Here is a 12640-nt window from a genome sequence, read left to right as displayed (position 1 = left end):
TATATCTATTTATGGTCTTGCTTTCTCTTTCCTACTGGATCCTAAACGGACCTTCTCTTTTGCAGAACCACTATAGGCAGCTAACCTCTTAGGTTCGAGATGGATATGGGAGAAGTTATAAGGGAAAAAAGACCCTAGAGACAAGTGCCTTAGTGATTGGGGAGAGGAAAGGACATGGGAAAAATGGTAACTTTACCTACACACATGTGAACAAGAGCACTAGCAGGAGGTAATCGTGTTTTCTCTAACCATGGCATTCTAGCGTATAATTATTTGTGATAAGTGACTGCCTTTTTTCTTCCTGGTTTTTTTAAGTGACAGTTTTAACAGTCCTTCCTGGAATCAAAGAGCTCTGTTCTCACTTGGCAAATGATCAAAGGAGAGGCAATAAAATGAGAGACAGAAGAGGGTAGGCCCAGGACAGGAAACAGATTTTTAAAAGGGTGAATATTCCCCTTATTCCTCCCTACAAGGAAATCAGGGCATCCACTGCCTGGTCATGATCATTTGGCATGCAGCCTCCTCTCCTGGGGTGCCAGTCATTGGATGAGGACCTCCCTGGGCTCCAAGCCACAGAGACAACATGTTCCAGTCTGTTATTTTCACCTTCAACTGGTAGCCCAGTGGGTCCTAGCATGTTTAAGAGTCAGCTGTGCCACAGAGGATAGGCATGCAGTGGCCACAAGGCAGGCCAGTCTTGTATGGTGAACGGTGCATCACAGGAGTGCTAATGAAGTCAGCTTGTCTGCCTGCCTGGCAGGGTGGACCCTTCTTGCCACCCAGTCTGCTTCTAAGTCTGGAAGCCTGGGTGCATAGCCTTCTCTCTTTGTCTTGTCTCCTTCATTCCCCTTTATACTTTCCACACATAATATTGCCATCTTCTTCAGTGTCCTCTCATCTGTTTCAACCTCTCTTCATCTTTTCCAATGGATAAGTCATTCTTCTTTCCATTGTATAATGGGTGAAAAAAGTCATTCCTCATCTGCAGCTCTCCACCACTTTCTGAGAGGGTACCTCTTCTTGGGTGTAGGTATGCAACTTTTGAGATGGACTCAGCATCCAGCTTAATTTTTCTGCATAGTAAATGGAGAAAGCTTGTGAGAGTGGGAGTGAGATGGAAGAATTCAGGATGAAAGGCACAGGAGATGATGAGATTGAGTGCTGGGGAAGCAAAAATTTTGGAACAACTCCTCTTTGGTGATAGAGAGAAAGGAATTTGGAGAATGTGGGAAGGAGGAAGAATGATTATGCTGACAGCAATATCTGCTATTTATCCAGTACCTAATTTTTGTTTGGCATTATACTTAGCTCCTTTTGTTCATTATTCAATCCAATCCTCCAACAAGGTTGTAGGCTAAGTTTTATTATCATTTTGCTGCTGAGGAAACCAAGGCTCAGCAAAGTTAGAGAACTTGCCCAAAGTAACACAGCCAGGAAGCTGTGAAATTCAGTGCAAGTTCTAGATGACTTTAGAGTTCAAATTCATAATGACTAAATTATATTGACTCGCCGAGAAAATGTATGACTGGACTTCAGAAAGGCAGAGTGCTGAGCTTCTAAGTGACTAGATTTATTACCTGGGAAGCTCAGTGACCCTCTTCTTCCTTTCTGTGAGAGGGTAGGTGGCACTGAGGTGGCCACTAAGCCACTGACTGGCCTGACAGCTGCATATGCTGGTTGGCTGCCTGCCCCTCAGTGTCAGGGCCTTTTGTTCCGCTTTCATGGAAAATGTGATTCTGGATCTGGTCAGCCTGGCACTTTTCATTCCGAAAGACTGCTGAGGTGGGATAAAACAAACCCAAAGAGCAGGGGAATAAGAGACAAAGGATTAGAACCAACCAGTTTCTTTCATACACAGCAGTATTTTGAGAAACTCTAGTCAATAAATAACCCATTTCAACACTACTTCCCCAAAGAAAACTTTCTATGGTCTTATTCAAGTTTCTCATCTTGCTGTTTAAAATCATTTCCTTTGTTTTAGGACAACTGTGTGTGTAAAACACATGCAATTTCAGGGGACAAGACCTCGGAATATTAGAGCTAGAAGTGACCCCCTCCTTCACTGTGCAGATCATGAGCTCAAGGTCCCAGGATGACTTTAGAGTCACAGATCTGTATCTCAGTCCTTTCCCTGATGCTTTACTAATGGTGTAGTAACTCTTTAGCCAGAGACAGGGTCAACTCTGTCCCCTAAAACGCTGCCTACCCTGGTGATGGATGTAGTGGGGATTAAATAAAGTGTTCTACCTGAAGTGCCTAGAAAAGGTCCTGTAAGAAGTAAATGCTCAACAAATGCCTGTGTGCTTTCTTGGGCCATGTTATTCGTCTATTCAGGGTACAGCTAAGGCCAGAGCCTTGTTTTCTGATTCTCCTGTGTGTGTGTGTGTGTGTGTGTGTGTGTGTGTATGTGTGTGTGTACATGCTGCAGAGCAGTGTGATGCCTGCTTCCATGAAGTAACATGGTTTACTACCCTTTCTAATTCCTTTAGGGTTATGATATTCCAAGCACTTATTTAGATGCTATTGTTCAATTAGTGCAACAAAATGGTAAAGTTGGTAGACAGGCATAGTATCACTGGATCCACTTTCCACATCAGGGAAGGCAGACTGGAAGAATGTGATTTCCTTCAGTCCCGTGGCTAGTCAGGGGTGCAGTTAGATCACTAGGTAGTTTTACTAAAGAGATAAGGGAGAGCGACAGAAATACTAAGCTGGAGGTCATAAATGACATAAGTGACTGATAATTCTGATTAGATAGTGAGAGAAAAAATGGACTTTGAGATGATTGAGCAAAAGACCAAGAGAAAACACCGACAAAGCAGTAAACAACCCACTGTGAGGGACCGGGGAAAATTAACAGTGGTGGTCACTGCTGACCGCAGAGTAACTTTCCTATCAGATAAGCACTGGTTACTCAGCAGTTCTGAAATTCTCCAGTCCATTCTTTCCAGCTCACTTTGCCTCCACAGCATCCTAACTGTACAAACGCTCTTCTTCAGACAAGAAAACAGAAAACTTTTTTTAAAAAATCATATTTCAGTTTCAATTTTACTCTCTAGTCTCAAGGTAGTGGTATTCTAAACCCTAGAATTTGGATTGCTTTAAATTTATTCATCTGGGATATATGAACATACACAGGTACTCCAGTCTTCCTAAAATACACAGAGTTCACAGAGTCGGACACGACTGAAGCTACTTAGCAGCAGCAGCAGCAAGCATGATAATGATACAGAAAAAATTCACCATGAGAAAATGAAAGATGATCCCTGACTCTTCCATCCCCACATCTGCTGCACCCAGTGGCTCTTGACCCTGGGCTTCATTCTGGTGCTCTGAGTTTATACCCTCAGATTCCGAGCTTTTTGAAAACCCACCACATGTCTTTCATAAGCTGACCTGTAATACTCTGTGAATATACCAAATATCATTGGATTGTACACTTTAAACAAGTGAATTGTATGGCATGTGAATTCTCTTTCAATCAAGTTGTTACATTCATAAAGGGACCATAAAAGAATTGAAAGCACAATCTTAGATATGTGCACACCCATTTTTATAGCAGCATTATTCAAAATAGCCAAAAGGTGAAAGCAGCTCAGGTGTCCAGAGACCAATGAATAGAATAGCAAAATGTGATGTCTATACTTACCTATGTCTATATCTATAACCTGTATCTATAAATGTGTTATATGATATGTGTACACACACTGGAATATTATGCAGCCTTTAAAAATTAAAAAACAATATTCTTGGCTGTGTTGAGTCTTTGTTACTGTGCGCGCACTTTCTCTAATTGCAAAGAGCAGGGGCTACTCTCTCATTGCTGTCTCTGGGCTTCCCTTTGCTGTGGCTTCTCTTGTCACAGAGCACAGACTTTAGAGCATGAGGTCCTCAGTAGCTGTGGCGCGTGGGTTCAGTAGTTGTGGAGCACGGAGTTAGTTGCCTTGGGGTATGTGGAATCTTACCAGAGCAGGGATTGAACCCATATCCCCTGCACTGGCAGACAGACTCTCAACCACTGAACCACCAGGGAAGTCCTATACAGCCTTTAAAAAGAAGGAAAATCTGACATGTGCTACAACATGGATGAAACTTGAGGGTATTATACTAAGTGAATAAGCCAGTCACAAAAATACAAAACTAAATCATTCCACTTGTATGATACCTAGAGTAAATTCAGAGCCAGGAGGTAGAAAGATAGTTTCCAGGGGCTGTAGAGGGAGAAGTGGAGAATGGTTGTCTAACGGATACAAAGTATTAGTTTTATAAGATGAGAAGAGTTCTATAGATTGGATACACAGCAGTGTGAATGTATGAACACTAATGAGCACTACTGAACACTTAAAGATGCTATATTTTATATTATGTTTGTTTTACCACACTTTTTTAAAAGGGGAGATGGGGCTGTGGTTCATGTGTACCCTTTAAGGGAGCTGCAGCCTGGTTGCCTGTGAAATTCCAGTAAACAATGATGGAAGAACTTTCAGAATCTAATACAGTCTTAGAAGAAAGTAATGGTTATGTTCTACCCCTTAATGATTTCAAAGTTCTCAGAGATAGGAATTATCAGACAATTACTCTAGACTTTTCTGACATGGATAGGAAAGGATTCATATATTTATTAATTCATTTATTCGCAAACATTGAGTGTGTGCCTACTGTGTTTTAGGCATGGTGCCGATTGCTGGGAAAACAGTGGCAAGGTGTCACTGCCCCAGCCCACATAGGTTCTACAGTCTGATGGGCTGAGTCAATTGATATGGAACATGACTTGTACAAGTCCAGAATGTCTAGGCTTTTCATCTGTGTATTTTATAGAGTCTTTCATGAGCCCTGCGGTAACAGCCACCACTACAACTATCTCTTGATACTTTCATATACATTTTCTTACTACTTGGTTTGATTTGATTCTGACCTCAACCTGCTCCTCCCACCTCTTAGATTATAAGTTTCTTGAGAACAGGCCAGTCTTATTCATTTTATATTTGCTACAAACGTGTATCCTCTACAAAAAGTCCCTATAGTGAACAAAGTGCTATTCATCCAGAACCTCAGTAACAATTTTGTGAACTATCCTGAGATAACACTGCCCTGTCACTGGGACCAAAATAGTCACTGCTGCTTTCAGGGTCCTGAACCCATCCCAGCCACCAAAGCGGGTTGTAATACATAGGGAAATGTCTGTCCTACAAGTTAGGAAAGATGTTTTAAAATATGTTGAGGGACTTCCCTGGCGGTCCAGGGACTGGGACTTCGCACTCCCATTGCAAGGGCCCAGGTTTGATCCCTGGTCAGGGAACTGGATCCCACATGCAGCACCTAAGAGTTTAAGTGTGCAGCGAAAGTTCCCTCATGCTGCAACTAACACCTGGCACAGACAAATTCCATCCCCGCTTCTTCCTTGCACTATGAAGATTTGACCCCATTTTACGAAGTTCTTTTTCCATAACATTACTAATCCTACAGTGAGTATAACCTGAGAAACACAAGGTTTATTTGCATGTGCAAGTTTGTAGACCCAGACCTCATACTATGCATGAGATCATTTAACTCATGTAAAATCATATTCAGGCTAGAAGTATCCAGAGTGGGGAAAGAGTGAAAGAAATTAGGCAGTTGTTGGAGGTTTTGAAAGTAATGATCTGGAATGATGCCGTCTTATCATTGCCTATGAGAAGAGTCTGCAGTCAGAGGCCTCTAAATCAGAATTATGTATTCAGATCCAGTTATTTAGTGAAATAACTGTGCTAAATTCCTAGTTGTATGCTATTTCATTCATCTTCATAATCAATTTCTGATGGAGGCATTACCAGCTCATTTTACAGATAGTGAAACTGAGGAATAACGAGATTAGGAGATTCCGCAATGTTCCACAGCCTCCAAGTTCACATATCATGACATCTCAATTTTAATATTTTACTGAGTTAAGAGACTCAAAAAAACTGTAAACAGTCTGTGTTTCACAGGAGTTGCTGGTTCTATAAGATCCAGTAAGCGTCACTCTTGCTTTCCTGAACTTTGAGCTTCAGTTGCACGTCAGACCGTGGAGGTGGCCAAATGCTGATGCCATGGAGTAGCAGCAGGCGGCACCACTCGGGGGCAGATGAATTCATGCACCTCCGTCATGCCTGGCCATTCTGCTGTTCACGTGAAGCGACGCTCAGCAGATCAGGGCCACCTTGGTCTGCAAACGCAAGTCATCCTTCCCTGATTAATGCAGATTTAATGTCCAAGGTTACAAACTGCTGGGAGGTGGAGAGGGAGAGAGCGAATCTCTGCAGTTTGAGGTCACCAAAACGTAAGCAGCTCGCCCTGACTTGGAGTGAGACAGGTACTCCGTGTACCTTTCCTGTGACTTAAGGCAAGTTACTTAATCTCTCTGAGCCAGAAAATGGGGCTAATAAACCTTTCCTGAGAGAGGCGCTAGATTAGAGATCATACATGAAAAGAATCAAGTGCATCATAAAACTTCAAAAAAGAGCCATTATTATTGTTATTGTTGTCATTATTACAACAAAAATAATTAGTCCTAGTAGTCTGTGGAAAATTATCTCTACCATAAATTTCCCAGTGGGTAAAATGTTCCAGTCACAGTTCTGACCACCCCAGCCCTGATGCCCAACAACTATTACTAACCCCACTCTCTATTCTTTCATCATCATCCACCTCTTATTCCTCCTTTCTCCTCTGACAAAAGTCAAATTTGATGAAACTTCAACATGTCTCAAGATCAGTCATCCTAGTCTGGTAAGTCAAGCACCAGGTGTTTGAATGAGCACCAGGAAGTGTGCCTTGGGGAGGCCGGTGAAGTCAGCAGAGCTGATGAGAACTTTCCGTGGTTTAACCCTCGGTTATCCTTAGGACAGCCCTTGGCCAAACTTCCCTAGACAAATGAGCCTCAAATTTGTGTTTCAAACATTTCAGTTTCCTTCAGTAGTCACATTCAGTGTGTAACACTTTCCACCTTCAGAAGCTGTCTGAGCCTAAACTCTAAACGCAGTGCTCTGCTTCTTTCCCCTTCGTTTCATGGGTATTTCCCTCACTATAGTATTGCACTGTATACCACAGAGCACTTCGGTTTTGAGGGTTTTTTTCCTCCTATGTTATGAGTTATTTCAAAGGAGAATGTTTCTGAGAATTATACTTTTCCTGTGATCATGATCATTGCATTATTTTTAGATTTCCCCACAAATTTTGCCTCTTTCATTATTTAACTTAGGAAGCATACACTATTTTTATTTGCCTTCTCTTGAATTAGATTTGGGTTTAATGCTCAGAGGAAAAAAAAAAAACAAAAACGCTGTAGAATGAACTAGTCCTCAGACAGTGCTGTAACTAGGGGAGCTGATGGCTTACATCAGTCACTCTGAGTTTTATTCTAGTTTTTACCAACTTTAAAGACAAAAATATAAAGGTTGAGAGAGAATGAGACTAAAGAGACATTGTGTTCTGACATTAAAAGCATCGGGGAGCCCAGCTTGGTTTGAGGCACTGGGAAGGATCTTTGAGTGTCTCCTCTATGCAGGCACTTTTCAGACTCAATGCTTTTGTGAAGTTCAGATCCCACTTTACAGAGGAGGAAATTCAGGCTCAGAGAAGTGAAAATAACCGTGACCAAGGTCATGTGTGTGTAAGTGCTGGAGCTGAGCTAGCATGCTTCCCAGTTTTCCTTGGTGGACTCCAGAGCCCAGTCATCTACTCGGTGCCTGACTGCTCCTCATCCTTTGTCTGTGTTTCCTCATTTGTAAAATAGAGAATCTGGATTGAGAACTACGAGGGCTCCAGATGTCCCTTACAGTGTTAACACTGAGTACAGAGGGTGTGTGAGCATGATTAGAAGGATTGGCTATTTATGAGCCAATCAGAGTTATTGGTTAAACACCTCTCTACCAGGCCAAGGTGGGAAAGCGAGGCTAAAAGTTAGGGGAAAAAAAAAAAACAACCCAACTTGGGTGAGAAGTCTATAAAAACTGGGTGTTGCCGAAAGTTCATCCTATTTGGCAGCTGCTGCCTCATTCACAGCTTCTGACAGATCTAAGAGGACTCTCCTCTCTCAAACTGTAAGTAAAGAACCTCCTTTGTCTACCTGGAGAATACCAGGGAGTCAGAGGTTAGTGATAGCACTAAGCACAGAGAGGAACGTTTGTTGGCTTTTGTTTTCAGGAAAAGTGTGATGGTGGCTGAAAGTGTGGTGATCTGCTGAAATGATTGTTTTCCTCTCTACCCATTCTGGTAGATCCAGACTGATCCAGTTACCAGCAGTCCCTGTAAGAGGGCTCTTTTGAGTCTTTGGCTTAGGGGAAACAGAGTGAATAGTCCTATTTGGTTAGATTCTACTCAGTTTTTTAAATGAGTGCTCATTTCTGCTCCCTGCATAACAGCTGCTTATTCCAATGATTTATTTACATATCTATCTCCTTCTGTAATTTTCTTCATTCTCTTCCCACACCTGCTAATACTTGCACTGAAGTTTCTTTGTCACAGAAATGAACTCTTGGCTTGTTTTTCCCTTCGTCTGCACCCACGGCTCAAATGAGAAAATGGAACAGGCATCACAGAGCATAGTTGTCCTTTGATTATGAATTGTCAAACATTTTCCTTATTTGATACTTTCTATAACATTTCCTACTATAGAAAACGTATGAAAATCCTACAGCTTAAGATATTCAAAATCAAAAGCTGCTGATGTATTTTGCCATATTTGTTCTACTAACTGAAGAATAGGCCTGAATTTCCTCATCTCTAAAGTCAGCAAGGTTGATACAGATACCTCTAAGTTCACCCGTAGCTCTGTTTTCTGTAGTTACCTTCTATTCATGTATGTTTGTGCTCGCAACCTTCTCCCAGATTTGCATATGTATTACCTGATAATATGGGGCTTCCCTGGTGGCTCAGGTAAAGAACCTGCCTGCAATACAGGAGACCCGGGTTTGATCCCTGGGTCAGGAAGATCCCCTAGAGAAGGGAATGGCAACCCACTAGAGTATTCTTGCCTGAAGAATTTCATGGACAGAGGTACAGCCCATGGGTCCACTAAAAGTCAGACATAACTGAGCAGGTAACACTTTCACTTATACCTGTTAATATATTATGTTTAGTAAATAATATAATATATAAACTTATTCACTGAGAAATAAAACATTTTAAAAAACCATAAAGTGAACTATGAGAGTCACCCCACCCTATTTCATTCCCCAGGAGTAAGCTCAATGTGGTTATTCTCTGCTTATATAGACCCATAAACAGTATGTGTGCATACCATTTTTGTTTAATTTAAAAAAGAGTGACATTATGTATTGCATACTTTTCTGAAACTTGCCTTTATTTTTTCTTAATCATATAATGTAAACAACTTCCTATCACACTTTTTAAAAAGTTGGCATGAGATCTCAGTAAGCAGAAGCTTAGGGACACAGAAATCATTCTCTATCATTACCCACTTCCAGCTGGCCTCCTCTCATCCAGTGGTGAACATTAGCCTGTGACCCTGTTTTATGATTAACAGAGAAGCAATATTTGTGCTGATGTGGAACAGAACTTTAATCCCTCTGTAGAAGTTTAACTTCTTGTAAACAGTATTGGTTCGATTTGACCTTTTCTCTGTTTTATTTTTTAGTTGAGTCAGCATACTCAGACGGAAGAAAATCACTTGGTAGTAAACAGAAATATGGAAATCCCTTAGGGAGTTATTTTTTAATTAAAAAATTGAGAAATACTGATTCCAGACATTTTCATAAAGTTTATAAAAAGCATCCTCATGTTTATTATGTGATTCCACAAATACATCCAAAGCAACTACAATGAGTAGGTTGCTCACAGGTCACATGTGATCCATCTTGCAGTGAGACAACCAGAACAAATATTACAGCCATTTAATCCGTAGTAAGCTAGGACTCAGAGAAGTTATCAATTTGCCCATGGTCCCAGTGAGGAAGAGGCGGAGCTGGTCCTTGAACCCAGGTCTGTCTGATCTACTTCTGTGTAAATGTGTCAGATATTTATGAATTGGTAATGTGGTGTGGGGTTAATGATGCATAGCTCAAGGATTTTTGGCACTCTGGGCAGAATCACCAAGGACATTAGAGTCACCTAAAGGCCAGTTCCTTTCTCCAGTCTCACTGTTTATGTGGAAGAGGGAGTATTCCTCCTTATCCCAACATGTGCCTTATTAGCTATTTGTCCTGGGACAAATAATTAAACTATCTTACATTTTTTTCTTATCTATTATATGGCAGAGGGTATGGAAAAGGGGGAAGCCTGGCTACCTTTTGAGATGATTGTGGGGAGTGCACTTTATAGTGGATGTAAAGCAATTATCAGAGTGCATGGCAGTAAACAGCATTTGCTATTATTGGGCTATGTTTTTCTTTTGTTTTATTAAAGAAACATTTTGTTGTTGTTGTATTTTTCAACTCCTTTATGACAGGAGAAAAGTTTAGAGGAGAAATCTAAACTGATAGAGAAAATTTGTACTTTGGCTTGAAGTTCACCAACCTCAGGTTGTCTTAAATCTGACATGAAGGTCTGGAGATCAGGTCCAAAGCTAACAGTCCCTGACTACAATTTAGGAACTAATATATAAACAGGGGGAACACTGTCTTCGGGTGGCTGGGATGTAAAGGGCATTGGAAAATTATCTTCTTTGTGATTACTGCCCACTACCTGTTCTGGTACCCCAGTGACAGCATTGTGGTTCTGTTCTTGGGGCTAAGTGTTGACGTGAGAGTAGCCACAGTGAGTGCCATCAATTACACCTTGTCAGGAATTAGTTCAGTAGCCACTGACTTCTCTATCAAGGGATAGAATACTGACAGCTTGCTTTGAAAAGACACAGAAAATTTCAAAGTTGATTTGCCATGAGAAGGACAACTGGGTGGGGTTGCCTCATCCTAGGTGGGACCTTGGACAAGTCAGTTAGCCTCTCCAAGTCTTAGCTTGTTCATTAATTAATGAAGATAATACTTGTCCTCGTCTCATTGCTGAATGGATGGAATGAGAAGTGAGGGGTCCCTTAGTTTCCAGGAAGTAAAAAGCAGACACAGGGCATCTACCCTGTGTGTGAGTATATGAGGGGAGAGGAGACAGGGGAAAGGAGGAGACTACAGGGTAATCTTCACTGCCATTATTTTCTTTGATAATCCAACCTATTCTAACATCCAAGATGAGAGTCCTGTGAGCTTGCATTTTCAAGACTAGCCCTAAGTGGCAGCAAACAGGAGCCTTTAGATGACCACTACTGAGAGGTTGCTTGGGTAGGGGATTTTTGAGCCAGAGTCTGTCCTTGCCAAAGCAGTGAAGCTGAGAATTACTGGAGCAGGAATCATCACATGACATAGGCATCCTTGGAGGCCAATGTCCAGCCCAGAGGTTAGGAAAAATCCTCCCCGTCTGCCCCAGATAGTCTCACAGGTGGTCGAAGATAAGAAAAAGGAGATGCACTCCACCCTCTATGTCCCAAAGCTGGAGAGAAGTTAAATTCAAGGCCAAATGGCAGCTTCTCCTCTTAAGCTTGCTGCCTAGACAATACTCTGGTGAGACTATAGGCGAACAGAGTAAGGTTAGGAATGGCCACAGAGGTGGAAAGCTTCACTATCTTGGCCTCAAAGTCAGCCAGGGCCCCTGATGGCACCAGGAATCCACAGAATAGAGAGACAGTCAATTACTGCCATGATCCCTGTTTGTCAGATTTAAGCAGATCACTCATTAGTTGGTTGAGTTTTAAGATCAGTCATCCCAGTGATTTCCTGAAAGACATTCTGTTTAGGATCACCATGACATTTGGCATCCCACCTTCATCCATTATGGCTAATTGCAACTAGTTAGGCTTTAAAACAGAACAGACCTCATTTGTTTAGCTAGTTGTAGAAATGGGCCAGAAATGTCAGAGGTGCCTATGGGGCTTTTCTGCACACATGCTGTCTTGGGCATGAATCCATGTGAAAGACCCACAGTTCAATTCACAACTAACTGTCCTACACTCTTTTCCAGACCTGTCACCATGGCCCACCAGTTTCCAGCCCTCACTTCAGAACAGAAGAAGGCACTCTCAGAAACTGCCCGACGCATTGTTGCCAATGGGAAGGGGATCCTGGCTGCAGATGAGTCTGTAGGTGAGTGTAGGAAACATCACACTCCAACATCCTCCTGATTCTCCACTTAGCAAAGGCAACGTGATCATATTCTCTCTCCTCTCAGAGGAAAAAAAAGGTTTATGTACACAGGAGGGGGAACAGAAGACTCAGTAAGCACAGACCTTTTGTGCCTTGTCATTCCAGAAGACAGATTTCTGAAAACCAAGTGAACAGGCTCAAGTCCTACATCCAAGCTGTAGCAGGCCAGGAACTCAGTAAGCAGGATGAGACCTCTGCCGCTGATGAGAAGTCAGTGTAAAGCCAGCCAAGGATGGGCGGTGAGAGCAGCGAAGTGTCAATGTCAGGAATGGGGCAGAGCTTGTGACCGAGAGCAGCTCAGGATGGCACAAGGGAGGGCCTCAACAGCCCCCCGATAAAATGACAGGAGTCAGAGAAGTCAAGAGCCTGCCTAAACCCTCCTTCCACTGTCTATACATCCAGTCAGATCAGGGCTGGACCAGGGGAGAGCTAAAGAGGACTGAGAGCCTTGCAGCCCCATTTGTGCCCAA

At 42.2% G+C, this 12640-nt stretch overlaps 1 protein-coding gene across 3 annotated transcripts in view; it reads left to right on the top strand.

The window, feature by feature from the left end:
- The window catches only part of PGAP4 (post-GPI attachment to proteins GalNAc transferase 4), a 65338-nt gene that overhangs the window by 45074 nt on the left and 7624 nt on the right, over positions 1-12640 (top strand). For all 3 annotated transcript variants that reach the window (XM_052644732.1, XM_052644730.1, XM_052644729.1), the window contains one exon: positions 11989-12110. In XM_052644732.1, coding sequence (XP_052500692.1) covers positions 11999-12110 — 112 coding nt within the window. In that variant the 5' untranslated portion in view covers positions 11989-11998. The remainder of the gene's footprint in view (positions 1-11988; positions 12111-12640) is intronic.

Source organism: Budorcas taxicolor, chromosome 8, assembly GCF_023091745.1.
Source record: "Budorcas taxicolor isolate Tak-1 chromosome 8, Takin1.1, whole genome shotgun sequence".
Taxonomy (NCBI): domain Eukaryota; kingdom Metazoa; phylum Chordata; class Mammalia; order Artiodactyla; family Bovidae; genus Budorcas; species Budorcas taxicolor.
The sequence above is the reverse complement of the archived record's forward strand: the minus strand, read 5'-3'. Positions and strand labels throughout refer to the sequence as shown.